The following is a 24287-nucleotide window of genomic DNA, read 5'->3' on the forward strand; positions in this document are numbered from 1 at the left end:
TTTATGAAGCACCCAAGAGCAACAAGAACAATACCAAGTCGGGTCACGAGACAGAGGCAACTAAGCAGCAGATTTACTGTCTTCTAATTTATGATCTTAATTTACATGACGCAGAATATCTCACTCGGCCACGAAAAACTATAACTTTATTGTTGGAAGTCTCAAGTTAGCAGACATTGACCATTTTCGAATTGTAGATATAATACCCAGTGTCAATGCAGGCGAGAAGCGACTGGAAACAAGAGAGCAAGGAGGGAGTCGTAGTCTTTCGTGCAAGGCGTTTCCCTAGAAGTACATCGGTACCGCATGTCTAAAAAAACTACGATTCCCATCAAACCATGCGGCCCTACCCTGTCACCCTGGTACCGCACTATTTCTGCCTGGAACTACAGTCAGCCAAGACCTTTTAGTGAGCGAAGCACAAACTGCTGCCCTTTTACGGTAGGTGACGGCGCCAAATAGGCGGGACTTATATGTATATATATATTCGAAATGACGTCAAAAGGCCGTACTGAGATTGGGAGGTGGAGTGGCAGAGGGGCAGTCGCTGGTGGTGCTACAGACAGGGTAGTAGCTAGGCAAGCACCGTTATTTGCTAGTAGGTGACAGTGAGAGGAAGGAGACGTGTAGATAACTTAAAAGACACTTTTGGTTTAAAGGGAGTCTGTGCCCTGGTTCAACCTCTTCATTTTTTCTGTGTTGTCTGAGCTGCAGTCTAGCGCGAATCGCTAGCCCCGAACACATCCTCGCGTTCTCCTCACACAGCCTCTCTCTCACCGCAACATGGTGGACCGCGAGCAGCTGGTGCAGAAAGCCCGACTGGCGGAGCAAGCCGAGAGATATGATGATATGGCGGCTGCTATGAAAGCCGTAAGTGTGGCGATTGGGAGCTGGAGGGGAGGGGGTGTACCGGCCAACCTAGTAACTGCTCCTCCACTTTGCTACTCGAATTGACCATTTACTACTGCACTAGGGCATTTATACGTCCTCATTCGCACGGGTGTATTTGTATTTTAGAGCGAGGTGGGCATTACTGATTAAATATATATCTCTTGCAAACTGTCACTTTTCTCCTCACTCCCGACTGTCACCTGCTGACCTTTAGTCCCGCTCTTACTGCAGCAGGGAGTCTTTATGGCAGAGGTGCGCAGCTATATGTCCCTGTGTGTGACTGGACTAGCTTGGGCATTCCTGTCTTTGGGGACGTCTTTGTGCAACGCGTAGGATTTCCCTAGAAGCATTAGTATGCACCCGGCATATGCACCCGGCATGTACACCCTGCCTGGCTAGCTGAGAACATCTACTGATGCTGAGATTTGTAGTCCAGCAACACCAGGAGAGACTAGAGCAGCCCGAGTGTATGTACAGTGGGAAATCGGTTAAATATTTAGTTGCAGAAAAGAATAATTGCGTTTGCGGCCGTGTGCCTCTATGGAATGTCATTTATTTTTCAATGGACATGTGTTGGCTTCATGCTATAATCTTTGGTAAAGCTGTGAGGGGGTTGCCCAGGAATATCTTTCTATGGCCCCTCCCACATTCTGCTCATTTGCTACATTCTTACTGCCTGCCGGTTACATTTTGAGACCCTGTCTTGTCAGATTTGCATTTTTGCATGGGCTGCTGCTGCTCACATTGGGGGTCATTCATCAACACTGGCAGATGGGCAGAACCCCATGGCAACCAATCAAATTGCTGCAATCATTGTTTTACTTGCGGCTGGCTTTAAAAAGGTAATCACTGATAGGTTGCTATAGGTAACTGCCCGTGGGCAAATTTGCCCAGTGTTGATAAATGAGCCCCATTACTGAGTATCTGTGACTGACAGACTTAGACACTTATTAGGAGTTTATAGCCTTCTATGCAGAACAAATAGCTTAAGTGGGAGCACTTACCGGACTTTAACTGGCTTCAGCATGCTGCACGTGCACCGCCATCCCCTGCAGTCATGTCTTGTCCATATTAGATTCAAAGAACAGAGCACCGAGGAGGCCAGTTGTTAAAAATCTTTAAAAAAAAAAAAAAAAAAAAAAAAAAAAGTCAAGATTTATTCAAAAATTAATTTAAAATCTCCATAATTACAGCAGCAAAACACACACTTAGGCTGCCTGCTTGATGCGTTTCGTGGCTCCCTGACACTTCATCAGAAGCTTCTATGCAGGCAACACTTTAATGGTAGCAGTAGCCATTTCTCCATTTACCCTTGAGCCCAGTAGGTAGGGAATGCACCATGCTGTCATTGCAGTTCTACTGGGGGTGAGACATCACATGTACATAAATGTACTTTCGTTTTTTTGGGGGGGGGGTGTTACTTCGCAACTTCTGAACAGATGCATGTTAAGTAGCCATTGGAAATTAGGGACAGCCTTTCCTCTTTCCCTTATCCCCATCCTGACGGTAATTCCCTGTAGGTAGGGCACTTTTGGGTCATGCAAAGCCTCATGTTACTATGGTATGTGCACATAATTGCAAATCACAAACAAATGGAATATGTATTAACCACCTATCTGAAGTTGACTAGAACTCGTGCCCCCCATTTGATCCTTGGAACATATCCGATAACCTGCCTTTTGTGTGTTTTACCTATGCTTTATAGCCTCCATGCTGGATTGAATCCAGCATCAGCCGTTTTGTATTTATTTCATGAGCCTATTAAACATGTTGCTGAAACAGGAATTTCCTTATTGTGGCCCTTCTGCTGTTAAACTTCAAGCTGATGGGGAATGCTAATATTTGTAGTTTAACAGTCCAAAGAACTGCATGGGTGGACATTGCTGGCAGTAATTAATTTGGCCATTTTCATCTTGTAGACAGCTTGACTATTATTATAAGAATAACATTATTATTATTTCCACTTTTCATTTTAATTGAATTGCCAGTGAATGTCAGCAGTAATCTGTTCATATACAGAACTACTTGATATAAGGAAACATGGAGGCATTGTGCACTTTCCTTTTATTTTAAATCTTTTTTTTAAGAAATAAGTAGAAAGAAAGGGTTAAAAGCCGGCCTCCGATATGATATGTGTGAAACAAAGCAGTAGTGGGAGGCAGTACCAGCCCTTCCAGAAGATTCTGCATTTGTCATATTGCAGAGAGAGGCTGGACTGGTTAAAGGAGGGAGGGGAATTGAGGTGGGGGAGGCAATTGTTTGAAAGGATGGCAAAGTCCTTTTTTATTTTTTATATCTTGATTGTAGGGATTTCCAGTTTTTGCAGGCAATGAATTTCCGCCATATTTCCAGTGAGCACCCTCTCTGTCTCTGTCTTCTATTTATAGTGGGAAAACAGCCATCCTTTGTATATTTGTATATATTCCACTATTTGGACATTTGTTCTTTTTAATCATTATGGGTTTTTTTTTGTTTTTTTTACCCTTTTTGGATTTATCTTTTCTTTAGAGAAGTATCTCAGATCTGCATGTAGTCACGTTTGGTAGCAGCATGTGCATACTCTGTTCTTTAGAAAATGATTATGCAAATAACATAAAATGTTACATCCACGTTTTTGTGAAGCTTTACCATCAGGCTATGGTTTGTCCTTCTCTGCCCTCATCTACCTTATCTGAAAAAGTCGCTTTACTGATTTCCATAGCAACCTATGATGTCAGAGGGAGACTAAATCTGCATTGCACCCAGGTGGTTACCAGACAGGGTAATTGGCAGCATTCCAAGGTATTAATGTCATATTACCATTCTGACGATTTTCCTAAGTGCTTCTGATTTATACCCCTTATCAGAAGTATATTAAAACTCTGCAACTTTATCAGGGTTATGAAAATAAATTTAGGTGCTCTTATTAAAATATCTATACCCTTGCCAATTAAAGAAAGAGAGCATGTAAATCAGCTAAAGATATGAAAACCACACTAAACTGCTAACTGTTCTGACCCATCCAGGGCCTTCCATTTGTGGAGATTTATAGTCTGCTTTATTATGGCTATATTCACAAGGGCTGTGGCACTAAATAGATTGGTCCATTATATGGGAAATAATGTACCAGTATCTGCTTTGCAAATTATTAAAATGCTTTTATCGGTTTCCAAAGCCATACAATACTTTGCAAATTGTAAGTATTTTGTGATCCATTCATTAGACACTTTTGACATCTCTATTTCCATACAAGTTCCTGTGCAAAGTAAGCTCTTAGAAATACTCTTATTTTCATATTGTACATGATTATGATCCTCACATCATGAAAAGAGATTCCAAACAAGAGCGAGTCATTATATATTTTTATATCTGAAATATCTCTACTTCCAATTTTATTCACACTTTCCATTGCAGGATTCAATAGATGGGTACTCGGCACACAGCCTGTAACAGGCTCAATGCATCAAACCCAATCTACAGAGCTTCACTCCAAGGACAGGCAATAAATCACTTCAGTGGGGAACATAGACCACTCTAAATGCTTGCAAGATAGCTTTATTACAGTTCAGTATACTACAGCATTACAGGATTCATCAGATACAGCGGAACCTTTGAATCTGAAAGTTTTTTTTCTACTTAATAAAAAAAATGCACAAATTCATCATGCAGCAAATTGGCATCTAATTCCTATGCTAAGTGATATCACTCGGACTGGGAAGAATAGGTATATAGATATACAAATAAGTGCAATATCTGTAATATAGATAGAGATATTGCTGAATGCTACACTAGGCCTCTGTAAATAAGTACCGGTAACAGACATTTACAAGTACAGATATATGATAATTCCTTACTGGTAATTTGTGAATTTACATCCCACTGCAACTTTCCAATTACATGAAAGCAAATGTATTCAGAGGCTGCAATTGATATATACAAGGTGCACCCCATACAGGTAATAGAAGTCTGAAACAGGACTCCATAGTTGTGCCAAAAACTGTGCAGCATTATATGGCATTAAAAGCAGTCATACATGTCCAGACTATATGGTTTCCTTACAACGAATTCTGTTTTTGGTTATGTGGGAGTAGAATTGCATGCAGTGAATCAGGAAGATTAAGCCACGGTTTCCCCTTTTTTTTCTGGGATTGAGAGCTGTCGGGGGATTAGGTTTATTAGTTGCTGTCACAATTATGGCACTTCCAGTTGCATATGACTTTAGGTGTGGCTATCAGGGGTCACTAACTCAGTCTCTCACACACCTTGCACACAGGTTAGACCAGTGATCCTCAACCCCCTTGGATGTTGGTCCCAGTGGCCTCAAAGCAGGTGCTTATTTTTGAATTCCAGACTTGAAGGCAAGTTTTTGTTGCACTAAAACCAATTGTACTGCCAAACACAGTCTCCTGTAATGTTCCAGCTCACATAGGTGCTACCAGGTAGCCAATCAAAACTCTTTTTGGGCAGCCCATCAAAGCCCTTATTGGGCAGCCCAGGAACTTTTTTCAGGCTTGTATTGCTCCCCAACACTTTTTAGATTTGAATGTGGCTCACGGATACAAAAGGTTGGGGACCCCTGGGTTAGACTAACACCAAACACCGTCACCAACCAACACCCACAAAACTCATACAAAACTTGCTGCCACCAGTATCAGGACTTGAGATATTTTAATTGTTATACAACAAACACACAGGCTTTCATATGGCAAGGCTTTTATGAGTCCATAATCAGTCCATGGTTTTAGAGCAGGGCATCACAGGTTGTGATCCCTTTACACATGGGTGATTCCAGACCTTATTTAGCAGAGGCCATGTTAACTATCTGTGGCTTTTAATGACAGAATGTTTTTTCAGGATACCTTAGACTGTTTTAAAGGCGACATATAGGATAAATGAAAAAACCCTAATTTTGTAGGCAATTATGAGTAATATATGGTGTTGCTTTTACATGGTCCTAAAAATTAGTATTATTTTTAAAAATAGCCCCTTTATTAGAGCTCCCTATAGATGTTCACTGGTCCCTGTTTCAAAGGAGGGTTGGACGTGTCCTAACGGTCCCTGCCAGAAGCACAGTAGGAGGGGGACAGCCAATCACAGCCCTGCAGTCACACAAAGAAATACATGCTTCAGTTCCCTATCAGGTCCTGCTAGCTGCTGATTGGTTCCTGTCCTACAGTGCAGTGAACTGAGAGCCGCAGGCTCCCCTGCACAGCCTGGGAATTCAGGGAGCAGGAAGTGGAAGTGAAGGGAGGGATTATTAGGGCTTTTGCAGAAATATTCAATTTATCAGCCTGAAACACTACTTTTTTTAAGCAAGATTGTTCTATATGTAAATGAGTATAATGCACTGGTGCGTTCTTATTTTTTGCACAAAATGTCTCCTACTCTTACAGGCCTGTACCATGACAGTTGCATGATAAACACAATGCATTATTGGAAAAATAGTGTGTGTGTGTACAGCAAAAGTTGCAAGCGGAATAGTGAATTAAACGCACAAGTGAAAAACTATAAAAAAAAAAATAAGCTTAGCAACTAGGTCATGTTTAAGTCATGTATTTGCCCTTTATAAAGCCTATTGAAATAATTTCACAGAAGAGAGTACAAATATATTCTATACAATATATTCTCCTGTCTAAAGGCGTTACTAGGAAGTGACATCACATCAGTCTCCTAGTAATTGTATAATCAATCAATTTTCCAGTTGTACATTACTAGTGATGTGGGAATCTGACCCTTTTCAGTTCGCCAAAAATTTGCAAAACAGCAAAAAAAGTCACCAAACTACACAACGATTTTTTTTTTTTAAACTATCCATTATAGTCTATGGACATTTTTTTCTGCAAACAGAGGTGAAACTTTGCTAACATATATTACAGAACAACCCACAGTCACTTTAATCCATTATTGAGCTAAGCTTCATTTTGCTTTAGCCTTAATTGTCCCTTCAACTTTATAGATGAGACCACAAGGACGTATCACCACATAAATTACTGTATAAGTTGTGTTGTATCCACACAGTTGCAACGTAGTACCCATACCTAGATGTACAAACCTCTTGCCCTTAGTGTTGGTGCACTGCATGTACTCTCCCCAATCTTTCATTAAGAATTTGGGTACCGTAAATCCCACATATGGTGGATCTGTCCATCCCTAATCTGTCTATCTATCTATCAATCTATATATCTATGTATATACATATAGACTTTTGTATGTATATGTGTATATATATATATATATATATATGTGTATATATATATATATATATATATATATCTCAAAAAAACCGGCACTCACGAAATGGAGGTCAAGCGTGCCTGGGTGCAGTCCAAGATCGGTAACATCAATTAGAAGTGGTAGAGATCGCGCTCACAGGTCTTAATATTGAAAAAGAAAATTTATTGTGGACAAGTGCGAAAGGCTGTTGTCTCAGCCGAAACGTCAGCACTTGTCCACAATAAATTTTCTTTTTCAATATTAAGACCTGTGAGTGCGATCTCTACCACTTCTCTATCTGTCCAACTATCTTTTGTACATGAGTACATTTAGAAACCGTTTATGCTGTTTTTCATAGTTGTAAAACTGCAACAGGAAAGCAGTGTAGGAAAGCAGTGTCTCTGTGCATAAAAGACAGGTATATGGGACATATACGGTATATAAAGCCCAAAGAGCATAACCAAATTAATGGAATAATCACCCTATACACACTGTAAAGATCTATACCAACTAGTAATGTTTAATAGAATAGTAAGAGACATCTCTTGACTGACATCTGCTCCACTGTTTGTGTGCGCAGATGCAGGCTGATCAGATCCAAATAAATAGAGCAGGTGCAGGAATCGCATCAACTTCTCTCAGCCTGCAAAAATATAAAAAACATAATGCCTATGTATGGGTGTTGCATTGAAACCTAATTACCCCAGACTTATGACGGGAAAGCAAAGGCTAAGGAATAAATGTAAACTTTCTATTTTTTGAAGTTTAATTTTTCACCTTCTAAATCAGCTCTGGAGGGGGGGGGTCACCAACTCTTTAACAGTTTTAAATTGATACATGTGTTATCATTTGTTATACACACTAGAGACCGTAACATTAAACTTTAGATTTTAGGAAAACTGGAAAAATTAAAAGATGGGAAGCAATTAAAAAAGTCTTATCAACTTATCAACTGGACTGAAAAGTGTTTGGAAGGTGAATAACCCCTTTAATAAGACTATCTTTTATTTCTAAATGTGTGCTATTATTTCTGTTTTTAAAATATAGGTATGGGATCTGTTACCCCATGAGCTATAAATTACAGGAAGGCTATCTGTCATAGACTCTGTTATAATCAAATAACTCATATTGTTAAAAAAAAATTTCTGTAATAATGATGAAAAAAAAAAAAGAGCAACCATGGCACACCATGAGATTGGTCAGCTGCGATAAATCTTCTCTTTGACTATGAAGAGGTGTATGCTCACTGCCTCTGCTCCAATAGAAATCAGGCATGCGCAGTAGGTGCCTCTTTGAGGTCTTCATAGTTGGAGAGAGAAGAGTGCTCAGAAAGCAAGAGGGACGGAACTTAACATTTGACAAGGATGTAACAAAAATACCTGCAGTTGAACTGACTGTAGAGAAATTAACTGGATTTGAATGCAGGGAGAAATGTATGTTATTCTAGGGGCTATTTAGTGTCCATGAAGACCTATATGTCCCAGGTAGCAATCATAAACTGGTGACTTGTTCCTTTAGTTCACTTTAAGGTCCTTGGCTGTGCAGGGCGTTCAAGAGGATAGGTCATGCCATAAGAATTCATAAAAAGTTTAGGGCTTTAAAAATAGAATGGCTCCCTTTGGAAAGACTGGTGTTTACTGATATGCCTACCACTCTGCTACATCATATTTATTCTTTTGACTGTTAATATTGTATGGCCAAAAATAATTTGGGGGTAAAAATATCTTCCAAAACCTTTACACTCGAAGTGCTATAATTCTCTATTTTCTATATAATTATTATTTTATAGCAAAGATTCTGTGCACAAGACAAGCAAAAGATCAGTAGCTCTCACAGCCTGCTTCCCTTTTAGCAGAAGGTTAGTAAAACACAGATGACTGGATTTGGCAGTTTCTAAAGCTGGCCCTAGACATGAAGATATACCGGCAATATCGGTCGAACGATAGGACGTCCCAATCTCCCGACCTGCCACTAATCTTTCAGATAAAATAAAGTAGTAATCGTACGAAACTGTCAGACAAAAGCTGGTGACAGTCTCCCACTGATATTGGCAGATCTGCAATACATGCAGAGATATTATGGGTAGCCGACAGAATTTTTCGAACCTGTATGATCCACCTATCGCCATGGCACGAAAAATGTCTTGACACTCCACACACGGTCCAAAAATCGCACCAAACAAAGATTCGTACGATCATATCTGCACGTCTACGGCCAGCTTTACTCTCTGCATTAGATCAGAAAGTGGAACAGACTACACCAAACAAAACTATAGACATTTTAAAATACGACAAGATGAGGGCAAATCACTTGCTAGTCAGTGTTAACCAGGCTGTATAAATAGGACCACCTAACCAATTCATGTCAGACAAGGCTAAAGAAACTGAAGAAAATAACTAATATTCGGTCAGTAGATGCAATACAGAGTTTAACTTGTTAGGGGATAGAGTGGGGAAAACAATTTGGACATCGGAATGAAGGGTGGCTTGGTATTAAAGCAGAGGAAGTAACACTTCTACAAAATATTACTTTTTTAAATGTTTGTGTTTTGTTTTCTTTGCACATTGAGATATGTGCAAAGCAATAAACCAGAAATAGAGGGCAATTTTTATGTTCGGAAAGATGTGTTTCTTTAGATTTGGCCACCTACTTTGCTTAGTAAGCTCTTCGCTGGCAGCATCAGCTTATGCATGGCCAGTTTAAAGGAGAAATCAACCTGTGGGGAAAAAACCCCTACCCCCACCCCAGGTAGCCCTCCCTCCTCCCCCCAGGCTGACTCCCCCCCCCAGTAGATGCACCATACTCCATACTTACCCCTCGTTGCAGATTCTTCCAGCGAAGTTCCACGCGTCCATCTTCCGGCTCCTCTGTAAGCTGACTGAGATCGGCAATTTCCATGTAATTCCGCGCATGTGCAGTTGTCGCAAACCATCAAATTGATCCAACTGCGCATGCACCTAAATACCGATCTCTCAGTCAGCTTACAGAGGACACGGAAGATGGACGTGTATAACTTCGCTGGAAGAATCTGTGCCAAGGGGTAAGTATGGGGCATCCCCCGGGGGTGGGAGTTAGCCTGAGGGAGGGAGGGCGGACTAGCTGGGGTGGGGGGTAGGGGTTTTGTTTTTCCCCACAAGTTGATTTCTCCTTTAAGGATTAACAGGATCATTGAGGCTCAGTTAAGGGGAAACCTGATAAAATTTAAGGGTGATGACATTGAGGTTAGTTGCCCACAATAAATCTGCTCTACTGCAGGTGACTATTTCAACATGTACCATAGCCCTAACATACCCCTTCCCACTATCCTACTTGAGGCTGTAATCCAATGGCCTTAATATAGTAATAATTCGGGTATGGAATCTCTTATCCAGAATTTTTTTCCCCTCTGTAATGAGATACTGCATTAATACTAAATTACACTATGTACATTGCAAATAATTAATTCTACCACATGCATGGCATAAGTTCTGCTGAATGCTTCGGACCTGGGGTTTTATAATTTGGATCACCATACTTTGTCTAATGAAAATAAAAGCATGTACAAAACCCAACCGTTTTGCTGTCAAACATGGATTTATGCAGGTTAATTTCCATCAAATGCAAGATGTGGTCTCTGATAAGCAACTAATCAGTGGCGTAACTAGAAGTTACTGGGCCCCACAAAATGTCTAGAGGTTGACCTGTTTTACCAATATTTATTTAAATTGTATATGAATTAGGGCCTCATGGGGTCCTTATACCTCCTGGGCCCCCCTGCAGTCGCAGGTTCTGCTTCCTCTGTAGTTACACCTCTGAGCACAGTACTATATTTTAAGCCTTACCATGTGTCATAGATCTGTAGTAGTCCTGGAACCAGAGGGTTATATAATTTAATTGCTGCTTGGCAAGAATGCAGAATTTAGAACATGACTGTATTATGGCCAGAAATAAGAATATAAGTAAAATCAAGAATACCAAAAACTAACAATAAAAGATAACGTGTGTGTTTGTGTTAAGCATAGTAAACCCATCTGAAGCCTCTCTAATTTGCCTCAGAGGGAATAATTGCTTCCTGACTCCAATCAGACCAGACCCTGGATCAACTAGTATTTATCTAGAAGAGTGTGCTGCTCCTACCTGCAAAACTGTACATATTTTTGACAGCCCGACATAATGTGCCCAATATAGGCAGGTCTAAAGAAGAGTGGCAATATAAGTTTGGCAACACCATCTACATGTCATCTGCAGAAAGGCCAATTCCCCAACCAAGAATGGCAAAGAATTGTGGGTCCACCAACATGGTGCATTAACTTAGTGCAAAGTCGGCTTGTATACAGTAGGTTATGGGGAGAACTGCGTCCCTGTGAAAAGAACTGCGTTCCGATTTATACTCCACCATAGGGTTGGCCGACACAAAACTGAGGATTGCCATATCAAGCTCCATTACGGGCCTAACTTAGTCTTACTCCAAGCCTCGTGGGTCATTAGGAGCTACCACGTCTCCTCTCCGTGATGCTACTACCTGGAAACTTTCTGGTAATCAGGTCTCGTACTCAAAGGCAACACAAAGGAACATAACTCTGCTAATACATTATGTCACAAAGATAAACACATATTTCCACAAACAAAGTGCAAATTAAAGATCACAAAAACAATTAAGGGATAATGTTTCATCCGTCCTCTTGGAGCCACAGTCTGTAATGAGTAAATCTAGCGGTTTCAAGTTTTTCAAGGGACCATGGAAGAAAAAAAAAGTATAATAAAGGTATGTAAAATCGGGGTTCTACTGTAAAAGAAAATCTGAAGTGCAGGGAAGTGTGTGTTTTATTTGGATCTTTTTGCTAGAATGTCGGTGGGCAAAGCTGTCATCTGTCAGTAAAGAGTTTCATAAAACACATTTGTTGCATCTGTAACAACCTGGTTTGGAGCCAGGATTTAGTCTTAGTATCTGAAGGTGTAACGTCAGTACAGGCCAAAAGGTCCTGAAGATTGGAACCCCTGCGCAAACCTAATGTCAAGGTCTTACTGTCCTTAAAAAGTCTCAACTTCTCATCAGATGCCACCAGTGGCCAAAGGTTTTTGACATATGTATGTGTACACATACATTTATACATATACACTCTCCCCCCCCCCTTCTATGTCCCTTTCTCTCTCCCTCTCTTCAATAGCAGAAAGCACTCATGTAAATTTTTGTTTAATAGTGGTTTTCTCCTTGCAACACTGCTATGCACACATTAGCTGCATTTCTGTTTGTTAAACCGGAAATTCGGCTTTTCTAGCGCAGAGAGCACAATTTCTCTCTGTGCGCTAGCGATGTGCCCCAGACCCCCATCAGTGATTTACAGGCTGAAACGCGACTGGGTGTGGTCTTTATTAGTAGACCACTCCTGGGTGGGTGTGGGGTCCATAGGAATCGCTGTTGTTCGAGAATTTCCACAAACCTGTATTGCTAAGACTAGAGTTAGATAGTAAAGACTATATAGAAATAGGGATGCATGGAATCCACTATTTTGGATTCGGCCAAACCCCCGAAACCTTTGCAAAAGATTCAGCCGAATCCCGAACCAAATCCGAACCCTAATTTGCATATACAAATTAGTGGTGGGAAGGGGAAAAATGTTTACTTCCACGCAATTTCCCTCCGCACTCCTAATTTGCATATGCAAATTAGGGTTGGGATTCAGTTCAGCCAGGCAGAAGGATTCGGCCGAATCCTGCTTAAAAAGGTTGAATCCGGGCCGAATACCGAACCGAATCCTGGATTCGGTGCATCCCTATTAAATAACGCAGGGCCTTCCACACATTACACTTAGGGGCCGATTCACTAACTTCGAGTGAAGGATTCCAAGTTAAAAAACTTCGAATTTCGAAGTTTTTTTTTGGGCTACTTAGACCATCGAATGGGCGACTACGACTATGACTTTGAATCGAAGGCTTCGAAGTAAAAATCGTTCGACTATTCGACCATTCGATAGTCTAAGTACTGTCTCTTTAAAAAAAACTTCAACCCCCTAGTTCGGCATCTAAAAGCTACCGAAGTCAATGTTAGCCTATGGGGAAGGTCCCCATAGGCTTGGCTAACTTTTTTGATCGAAGGATAATCCTTCGATCGTTGGATTAAAATACTTCGAATCGTTCGATTCGAAGGATTTTATCGTCCGATCGAAGGAATAATTATTCGATATTCGACCCTTAGTGAATCGGCCCTTTAATAATCGTTCTGTACATTGAAAGATCCAACTATAATTTACTGTAAAATGTAAAGTTGGATCATATTCCTTAATGAATAAATTAACATGTAAATGTTCATGACTCATTTATTTAATCGTATTCTCTTTTGTGCTGTGTAATCAAGCCCAAAAGCCAGGGCTTGGGTGGGTTCAGGCCGACAAATTGCTGGTTTTAGTGGGTGGTGGGCCAAACTTTGCGCACACCCATACCCATACAAAGCATTGGTGCACTCCTATTCCCTTTTCACTTTTTCTGCTGTCAGTATTTTATAAACATACTCCTTAACTGACCCCCTCCAGTGCTGCGAGAGATTGGGCAGGGATAGGTACAGTATATAAGAAGTAACGGCTTACTGGGTACATGTTAGGGACAGGTGTGTGTTAGTTTTAGGACTAGATATGAAAAACCGGTTATATTTTAGGTCATATGTATTCGGAAACATTTTAAATTCAAAAGGGTTTGCAAACTTACAAGCACCACTGTAAATTTGTATTTTTATTTATCTTTTAGTCCCTGTGGTTTTCAAATACCATTTTGGTTTTAAAGTCGCTCCCTGGTTTATAGTGTAATTAACCACTAGCAACCGGAAGGCAGTTTAAATCCTGAGAGCTCCTGAGAAAAGTGTACATAATTGGAAAACCATGAACAATGTGATGAATTGCAATTTGACTTAGTGTTCTACTGTCTACACTATATAAAAGCTTATTTTAATTTGAACATTCCCTTTAAGATTAAACATTCTCTCCTTCATCTCCTTATCTTAATTATGAATTAACTTAGATGCATGCTGTGTTATTGAACAGAATATTGAATATGCATTTAAATTAGCTGTTAACTGAGCAGGCACTTAATGTAAAATATATACTGTATGTTTAATTAAAATTGCAGAATCCATTACAATAATATTGTTCTCTGATTGTGGAAATTTATTTTAACATATTGGGAACAATGTTTTCTCTAAGCTGGGACTTTTTATGCATTTACAGTTGTAGTCTACTAATATTTTTGAAGTCATGTGACTTGTGCCTGCACTTTAGGAGAGAAATGCTTTCTGGCAGGCTACTGTTTTTCCATCTCAATGTAACTGAATGTGTCTCAGTGGGACATGGGTTTTTACTATTGAGTGTTGTTCTTAGATCTACCAGGCAGCTGTTATCTTGTGTTAGGGAGCTGCTATCTGGTTACCTTCCCATTGTTCTTTTGTTTGGCTGCTGGTGGGGAAAGGGAGGGGGTGATATCACTCCATCTTGCAGTACAGCATTAAAGAGTGATTGAAGTTTATCAGAGCACAAGTCACATGACTTGGGGCAGCTGGGAAATTGACATTATGTCTAGCCCCATGTCAGATTTCAAAATTGAATATAAAAAAATCTGTTTGCTCTTTTGAGAAATGGATTTCAGTGTAGAATTCTGCTGGAGCAGCACTATTAGCTGATTCATTTTGAAAAAAATTGTTTTTCCCATGACAGTATCACAGATGAATGTTGCTAAAAATGACATATTTTACATACTGAACTTATTGCATCAGGCAAAGTTTCATCATCTCAATAGCACCAATGATCCAGGATTTCAAACTTGTCACAGGGGGTCACCATCTTGGATAGTGTCTGTGACACTCTGAGCAGCTGTTGAGAAGCTAAACATAGTGGTTGTTGCAAATTATCAAGCAGAAAATGAGGTTGGCCTGTAATATAAGCTGATGCTACAGGGCTGATTATTAAATTCTGATGCTAGTTGCACTGGTTTCTGTCATGCCATGTAGTAATTATCTGTAATTACTAATTAGCCTTAAATTGTGACATTTATATTCTACGTGTACTGTATATTTTGAGTCGGTCCCTAAGTTCAGTAAGTGACAGCAGCACAGAGCATGTGCAGTGAATCAGTAGAAGAAAATGGGGAGCTGCTTGGGGCATCTTTAGAGGCACAGATCTTCCCTGCTATAGGGCTGTGGGTGCCTTAGGCCTACTTCTTTAGTTAGGCTTTAGTTTTTTAGTCATTTAACTGTCAAATGTTCTAACCTGTCCAATCGACTAAATAATTGATCGCCACATTATGAATAATGCCTATCCACACATGGCCCGAAAATCGTACGAACCTTTGTTTCATACAACTTTATCTTTGCGTGTGTGGCCAGGTTTACTGCTATATGAGTCTCTGGTGCAGTTGCACCAAAACTGATTGTCTAGTATTAGATTTGGGCTCATTGGTCATTCAGGGGGTTCTGTATTGCGCCATTGATATGGTTAACTCATGGTGCTGACTTGTTATTCGTGTGTGTATGGAATCTCATGGGATCGGTAGTCTCTGATGTATGGGATAGGATGCCTTAAATTTCTAATTGACTGGAGCAATTTTTGATATTTGAGACATTTCCTCAAACCATGTTCATGTATATTATGTTATCTGTCATATATTATCTGTCATTATTCACATTTTGTATAGCTCCCTCAACTTCCTGGTTTAAAATACGATTGGTTTCTGACGCAGTACAGGTCCCTCCTCACTTTGGTGAAGTCTGTCCCTACAGAGCATGAATGACTCACAGCAAAGTCAGCCCAGTTCTCTTAGATGAATATTTTTTCTAAACCATGGTATTGAGTTTACAAAACTCTTGTAATTTACACCGCTTTTTTACAGGATAGGAATAAAATGTAAGCCAAATGAACAGGTTTTTGGGGGTGTAATAGTTTTTTAAACCCTAAACAGCTCTCCCTACATAATTGGAAAATTACTGAGACATGTAAATTTAGCCTCTTTTTTTTTTTTCAATGGAAAAACATTGTACTGGTACACTGCCCTCCCTGTAAAACATCTTAAACTCCTGCTTCTTCAAGGAGTATAATATTCTTAAAATCATTATTAGGTTTGTCCCTATACCTGGAAGCTCAGGCTGATGATCAGGGTTAGGGCAAGATTTTCTGTACCATTTCAACCCCACCCATTATAATACTGATAAATAAAAATCTATGTCTAACAAGTAAAAAAAGTTAGGGCAAGAAATGCACACTTAGGTGTGAATTATGGCTGAATTAATGACAATATTTTCTTAAATCTATAACTTGTGTTATAAGACAAAGAGATCCTGACTAAAATGTAAACTTCAAACTTAGTCTTGAACTAAAATGGTATGAAAACATCTTCTCTATTAAGTGGGATACAACAGTGTTTGGAACAATGGTTGACAAATTACTTTTTTTGGTACTGACTTGATTTTTCTTTCCATAATATTTTTATTTATTGTATTATTTTTTTGAGTGAGTAATTCTGCCATGTGAATTTGTGATGTTATAAACTCACTCAAAGTGTGTGTGTGTGTGTGTGTGTGTGTGTGTGTGTGTGTGTGTGTATATATATATATATATATATATATATATATATATATATTTATTATTATTTTTTTCTTCATGAATTCATGTCCAACATGATTCAGTAAATAGGGTTGTGCTATACATTCTTTTTGCCTATTGGTTTAAGTAAGAAAAGTCTTTGGGTTTTGCTGTAAGAGAGCTGTGAAAATGTCATCCTGCCACATGGTGGCAAGATCTTCAACATCCTGATTCTATGGAACAATAATAGTTGTATTAAGGTGATTAAATTATCCTTAAAGGAGAAGGAAAGGCTTCGTACACTTGGGGTACAAGTGATTGTATTGGCTTATCTGAAACCCAGGGCTGATGCTGCATTCTGCACCGGCCCAGGGTTATACCAGTGAGCACCTCGGAGCGACCTTCTTCCGTCTTCTTCTTTCCTTTGTGCCACTGCGCATGTGCAGTAAAACGAAAAACCGAACTTTAACTAAAAAGTCGGCTATTTCGTTAAACTGCGCTTGCCCCGGCAAATTTGAAGAAAGAAGATCCCGGAAGAGGGTTGCTCCATGGTGCTCACTGGAATAGCCCCAGGCCGGTGCAGTTTTCTGCTGATAGGAGCACCAGTCCAGGGTTTCAGGTAAAAATATACAATCACTTGGGGGTGCCTAATATTTGTCACCCCCAAGTGCACCAAGTCTTTCCTTCTCCTTTAAGGGTTTGAAATGTGCGTGAATAACTTACCACACCAGGTTAACTGAAAATTTCCCTCAGATTAGTGGTGAACTGTTTTTAAGAATCCTTAGCGAGTGTATTTGCTTTAGAATATTATCACTACTTGATACTGTATATTTGTCTTTTCACATTCGTTTACTAACTGTATCAGCACAACATCATATCAATGGTTACTTTGCATGTTCTTTGAATAACAGACTAGAGGAGGGGTGAAAAAGTGCAAGGTATGGTGGGAAGGAAAGCACTTGTGCTGGTTGTTTTCAGTATGTGAAGCCTCAATATACTTTGGCATAGCATCCTTGCATGTTCAGTTATTTGTCCATCCTAGCGTTGATATATAAGCTCAAGTCAAGAAGTGACTTTATTCATAATAATAGCAATAGACACTTTTTGCAGCATAATTTCTCAGTTCATTGTGCATGATCCTTTGCTTTCAGGAATATAATGAAAATAATGTTTTCAGAAATAAAATTTAGGGCTAATGTTCCTCACTGTTTTCTAAATGTAATTGTGGATCTGGAAACTTTGTTCTTGCAGCATAGAAGAATGGATCTGTTATCTTGTTACCGGCCCATTGTTCTCTTGATTGGCTGCTGGGGGTTGACATAATTCCAACTTACAGTGCAGTAAAGAGAGGTTTATCAGAGTTCAAGGCTAATGGCACTTGGGAAAAGTAAGAAGTTGGCTTACCCTATGTCAAATTTCAAAACGAAATATAAAAACCTGTTTGCTCTTTTGACTGGTACAGGATTTTGCATAAAGGGCACCTGTTGCCTGAATATATTATATTATTAAGGTGCGGGCTATAGTGCCCGCTCTATGGTTGGGGGTAACCGATTTTTTTTTTTTTTTTTTAATTGCCCCCCACCAGCAGTAGGACATGTCTGTGAGAGAGCATACGCATAATGAGCAAGTTGTGGCATTCTCTCATTATGTACATGTGTGTGCCCTAACATAGCCACTCTAACCCAGGACTACCTCCAGGGTTGGGTGGCTTAGCGCTGGCGGGGGCATTTAAAAGAAAAAAAAAATACTTTTACCCCCAACCAGAGTGCAGCTCTATTAGCCCTCACCTTTAAGGAGCGCTATTACCTGATGGCATTAAAAAGGTTCCCTAACACAGACACGCTTTAAGTATTCCTTTTTAATTGAGTTGGATTTACACTAAGGGGCAGATTCATTAAGGGTCGAATTTCGAAGTTAAAAATACTTCGAAATTCGACCCTCGAATTGAAATCCTTCGACTTCGAATATCGAAGTCGAAGGATTTAGTGCTAATCCTGCGATCGATCGAAGCATTTTTCGTTCGATCGAACGATTAAATCCTTCGAATCGAACGATTTTAATCCAACGATCGAAGGAAAATCCTTCGATCAAAAAAAGGTTAGCAAACCTATGGGGACCTTCCCCATAGGCTAACATTGACTTCGGTAGGTTTTATCTGCCGAAGTAGGGGGTCGAAGTTTTTTTTAAAGGGAAAGTACTTCGACTATCGAATGGTCGAATAGTCGAACGATTTTTACTTCGATTCGTTCGATTTCGTTCGAATTCGAACGAATTTAACCAATTCGATGGTCGAAGTACCCAAAAAATACTTCGAAATTCGAAGTATTTTTCATTCGAATCCTTCACTCGAGCTTAGTGAATCGGCCCCTATGTGTAAGAAAATGTAATTTGTACATCTAATATTCTAAAATCGTTTATCAATTTGTATTTTCTTGCAATAAATTGTATATATTTTTATACAGGTTACAGAGTTGAATGAAGCACTCTCCAACGAAGAACGAAATTTATTGTCTGTTGCTTACAAGAATGTAGTTGGAGCTCGACGTTCATCCTGGAGGGTTATTAGTAGTATTGAGCAGAAGACATCTGCAGATGGCAATGAAAAAAAGATAGAAATGGTGCGAGCTTATCGTGAAAAAATTGAGAAGGAATTGGAAGCAGTTTGTCAGGATGTGCTAAACCTATTGGATAATTTCCTCATCAAGAATTGCAGTGAAACCCAATACGAAAGCAAAGTGTTCTACTTGAAGATGAAAGGAGATTATTATCGATATCTAGCTGAAGTGGCCACTGGTGAGAAGAGGGCCACAGTTGTTGAATCCTCCGAGAAAGCATATAGTGAGGCTCATGAGATAAGTAAAGAGCATATGCAGCCAACTCATCCTATCAGGCTTGGCCTGGCCCTGAACTATTCTGTGTTCTATTATGAGATCCAAAATGCGCCTGAACAGGCTTGCCATCTGGCCAAAACTGCCTTTGACGATGCCATTGCCGAGTTGGATACCTTGAATGAGGACTCCTACAAGGACTCAACACTCATCATGCAGCTTCTACGTGACAACCTAACGCTCTGGACGAGCGACCAGCAGGACGACGATGGTGGGGAAGGCAACAATTAAAGTCTAATGAGGGACTGGCAGCCGCACGCTGATGCTACTACCGCAGTCTTTATTTTTTTCCCACAAGTGGGGGGTTAAGGGTTGGGGGATGGTATGGAAGGGACATCCTCCCCAGGGAAGACCCTACCACCTGTCTTTGATTGCCTCTTCGACATTTTTGCCAAAACACCACGAATGGAAAGTTAGACTGGCTGTGCTGGTATGGAATGGCAGCCTCACACTGGCACATGGACTGTTCTGTAGTTAATACAAGTGGAGCTGTTTTTATTTTTAAGTTATCGCTAGACATATTTAGGAAGAGTTTTCACAGTAGTAATAACATGAATGGAATGGCTTTTTTAAAATAGTTTTGTGGTTCCAGTAAGTTATTTTATATTTATTTTCTTTTCTAGCTAAATGCACGTCTTGCCTTTCATGCTATTTACTATTTGTCTATTTTAATATGTTGCTCTTGTGTACTTTGTGCACTCCACATTACTCCAGTTACTACAGTGTTCACTCCACAGTATTTCAAAGTAGAATTTTTTTATTTTAGAGAAAGATTGGTTACCATAGTATTGCATTTTCGTTAAGTCCATGTTTGCATTCTTGATGGTTCATCGTTGACCATTTTAAGCAAAATTTTAAGCAAAGGGGCAGTGTCGGTTAGTGAGAACAGTTATGGGACTGAATAAAGGAAATAAAATAACTTTTGTAAGCATTTTAAAAAGAATTAAGATTTCAGGTCTGTATGTAAAGTACACTGCTGTTTCACTGCCACATCTTAGAAACAGTTATGGATTTTCCCCGACACGTTAATCTCTTGTCACAATCTGCATTTTCCTAGGAGGATATAATGTTGTCTTTATTATCCATTGAGAATTTTATCGGTTTTATTTGAAACCTAATCTAATACACTTTTAATAATCAGGCTTTCAATTCACCTGCGTAAACAAATGCTTCTCTGTGTTTCCACACAGCTGTATTTTGATTTGTTTACTTTGCGTTCTAGCTTCTAAAAGTGAGTGGTCCCATACAGGAGTACACTAGAGTATAAAGGGTTATCACTAGCTCAAAGCATATTAAATACTTAAGGCAAAGATATTTTCCCTTTCTAGAAAACAAATGTCCAGTTAAAGGCAAGTTAATTTAGGAGCAAATACCTATAAAATCTGTTCAGGTCAACTTCAAAATTGCAAGGCATGAATATGCAAGAAAGTAGCTCAAGTGTCTTTGTTAAAATAATTCTTACTGTGTGCAGCAGTAAGGGTTGTAATCCAAATGTTTTCAAGTTTATGTATTCTTGGTGTCTGCATGAATACGAATGGGTTTGCCCAATAAGAAAAATCCTGCTTTATGTAATTTCCTGAATGGCTTGTTGACTCATAACCAAAGTTCTAAACGTTTTAGTTTAGAAATTCTTAAGCAAATCTGTATAGAATTTTTTGTTGTTGTTTTAACATTGGAAGGACTGATGCCTTTCAGATTAGCAGATTATATATATTTTTTCTTTATGAGCCATAGGTAATTACAGGATCTCATTAATATTCCAGTTAAACTCATGTTCATCTTTGCCACTATATAATAGAATCCAGGAGATATATAACAATGGTACAGTTAACGTCTGTTATTTTTTTTGGAATAACAAACCACAGCATAGTTTGCAGTTAAGGAAAACACATATAAATGCCTAAGAAAGACTTGATTGAATTGATCATTTTAAATGTCCAGTTTGAAAGTAATTTACTGGAATTACGTTACTATTTTTTCTGGCTGCTTATAAAACCTTAAATATTTTGAAAGTTCTCCAAGTGCTTGGAATAAAGAAATGGGTTAAAGCAGCATTTTTTTTTTGTATCTGCAGTTGCCTATATAACAGTTTCTCCAATTAAATAAATACCGCTGCATTAATCTCAATACAATATTGTGCATGCTAGTGTTGTAATTCTATAACGTAGCTTGAAATTAAATTATACAGTAGATGTTATGCAAAAAAACTAGTCTGCAATTTTATTGCCCTTTTTATTTTACTATGTTTTTTTTTATGTGCAAATCATGTCTCTCAATTGGAAAGAAGGAAAGAAAGAACGGGTGGATTGTATTCTACCACACTGCAATAGGCACAAATTTGGTCTAATATTGATGTTGCTGTTGTGACATGCGAATATAATCTTGCTTAAAAAGGAAAAAAATCTTCAAAAAAAAATGTATAAAATTGAAATGAATAAAAAAATAAAAATTTGACTTGGGATGGTTGGGAAGTGGGTGGGAACTTAAACACCAGTGTTAGTCATGGTGAGACTCTAATTATTAATGTGTAGGAAAATACTGTTTTTGAATAAGCCTTTGTTTGTGCTTCTTTGTCATGGTAATGCAGTGAATTAATTTAAGGTCTAATTGGTGGATTCACATTTTAAAATTTTTTTCCCCATTTCATTTTTTTTTTCTTTTTTAACAATTTCTGTGTTTCAGTACAGGTTTGTTTTTCTTTTGGCACACGGACCATTTCTAGCAGTTTTCCTCAGTGATGGAATATCATGAATGTGATTCATTATGTAACTGTTGCACATTGAGCAAATAAATTTACAGATCTGATGTGGGTGCTGCTTCAGAAAATTGTCTGGACTTCTTTATTTTAGGCTCTTTATTGCTTTTACTGTATCCTGGATTTTACTTTGATTTGTAATGTGTACCACTTACTTTTGGGTAATGTTTGTGCATTTTAATCTGAAACTTGAAATTTTTTATGTTCAAATATACGTAAGAAATGTTTTCCCTTAATTTCACAAACTGGTTTACGGTATATGCAAATCTACTATAAAATCTGGAAATCCCCCTTCCTTCACCCATTGTTGTGACTGTTTTGTTAGCAGGAGTAAATTATACAGTGGAATTATCTGTATGAATATATCTGTAGGACCATACATGGAGTATTTTCTGCCCTGTTTAGCTTAAGAAAATAAAAAAAAACATGGATTTTCAAGACAATAGCAAAAACTATGCTCATTACAAGCCCTAATTCTTGAATTCATGTTGAACAAGGCTGTTATATGTTTTTTTTTTTTAATTCCTATGAGAGTTGGATTCTTCAGACTCCCCTGTCCCCTTTTGGAATTTAATAGGTTTGGACTAGTTTTGTAGGTATGCACCATTAGAACACCCTCTTTCTCAAATAAGTCAGTGCATCGTCCACGTACAATTAATTTTTTATTTTTTTTTGCAAAAAAAGAAATTCTTAAAATATGCCTATATCCAAATTAATTTAAACCCAGTTCCTCCTTAACCCGTTCCATGAAGCTTCAATAATAAACAGTGGACCAACTTGCAACTCTCAAAAGCACCTAAAATCCAATGCTCCCTGTTTCTAACCTAGAATCCACTTACGGTTGGTTTAAAGTATTGATAAAAGCTTAAAGCTATCACCACCTTGTTTGGCATTATTAACTAACTATTTCAAGAATTGCCATCTCAACTGTGTGTATTAATCTTTGCACTCAAAATGCTTCCCTGATGGAGTATATGTTTTAGGAATATTCGCATCAAGATTCTTAATGCTAGATGTATGCTCATGTAATTTAAGCTTAATGACATTTTATATGAAACAGGCATTTAAATTTCATTTTGTTTGAATGTGTTTGAGAAAGGGCCTTAATGGCAAGGAAATGCTATGTGGACACTGGAAAAAAAGACGTTGGTGTGGCCCTCCATATATTTAATAGTGTGGTGTGGGTTTGGAAGACCAGCACAGCATGTCCAAGCAAGGACATGCCCACACTGTCCTGAAATCAGTCTGGTCTCCCACCCTCCTGAGACAGAGTAGATGCAGAATTCAGTTTATCTGGCTTTTGGTCTTTATTTCCAGACTGAGAAGGATCTCAATGATTGTCCTTAGTAGGCTTTTCAAAGCCTGAATTCCTTTTTTGGGATTACAAAGAGACTCTCTGCTAGATACTGTATGTCATGACCTAGATGAATGAGAACAGTCTTCTGTTGCAGGTCTATTCATTTTGTTCATTTTAGACAACAAATATCTCTGCAGCTGATATAGTGGCACCTTTAATTAAGAACAATGCTGATGTTTAGTGTCCTCTTGGTAGCTTCTAGGTCTTTCCTTGCTTGGCATTAATCCATTGATTGTTCAAATACAGGCAATCTAAGGTGATTGTACTGATCCGTGCTGGCCAAGAGAAGTGTGATGTTGGTCGAGCTATTTTGCAGGACTACTTGACATGAATATCTGCTATTTTTCCATCTGTGTCCAAGCTACCTGTGAAGGAAGCAAGGAGCAGTCTTTGGGTCATGATTACAATCATGTTTGGCATTCTTTGAATTGGTGTCTTAGATACCATTATGACCTTTTAGCACTCAGAATGGAAAAGATGTCCTGAATGTTCAGGTAATGAAGGGCATCCAAAGAGTCCCATTTGAAACTTAAGAGGCCTAGGTTTTCCACCTTTCCTGAAAGGTGGCCTGTTTTTTGTAATTTATTTAAAAAGGTATCAAGGCTTGATATTTTATCCTGTCTCCGCCTTATTTGGTTTTCTATACGCTTAAAAGTGATGCTGTG

The 24287-nt window shown here is 38.9% G+C and overlaps 1 protein-coding gene across 2 annotated transcripts; it reads left to right on the forward strand.

The window, feature by feature from the left end:
* Positions 1-291: 291 nt before the first annotated feature.
* ywhag.S (tyrosine 3-monooxygenase/tryptophan 5-monooxygenase activation protein gamma S homeolog) lies at positions 292-22331 on the forward strand. 2 transcript variants are annotated; one of them, XM_018248195.2, is made up of 2 exons: positions 292-441; positions 19085-22331. In XM_018248195.2, the coding sequence occupies exons 1-2, from the start codon at positions 307-309 to the stop codon at positions 19739-19741; spliced, it is 792 nt and encodes a 263-aa protein (XP_018103684.1). In that variant the 5' UTR covers positions 292-306; the 3' UTR covers positions 19742-22331.
* Positions 22332-24287: the final 1956 nt, after the last annotated feature.

Source organism: Xenopus laevis, chromosome 2S (genome assembly GCF_017654675.1).
Source record: "Xenopus laevis strain J_2021 chromosome 2S, Xenopus_laevis_v10.1, whole genome shotgun sequence".
In the NCBI taxonomy this organism is placed as follows: Eukaryota; Metazoa; Chordata; class Amphibia; order Anura; family Pipidae; genus Xenopus; species Xenopus laevis.

What these genes read in the sequence shown, in the direction of transcription:
- ywhag.S (XM_018248195.2), top strand. Translation starts at nt 307, where the DNA reads ATGTCTAAAAAAACTACGATTCCCATCAAACCATGCGGCCCTACCCTG. An exon ending in CAAACTGCTGCCCTTTTACG is followed by an intron (nt 442 to 19,084) that starts GTAGGTGACGGC and finishes ATTTTTATACAG; the next exon opens with GTTACAGAGTTGAATGAAGC.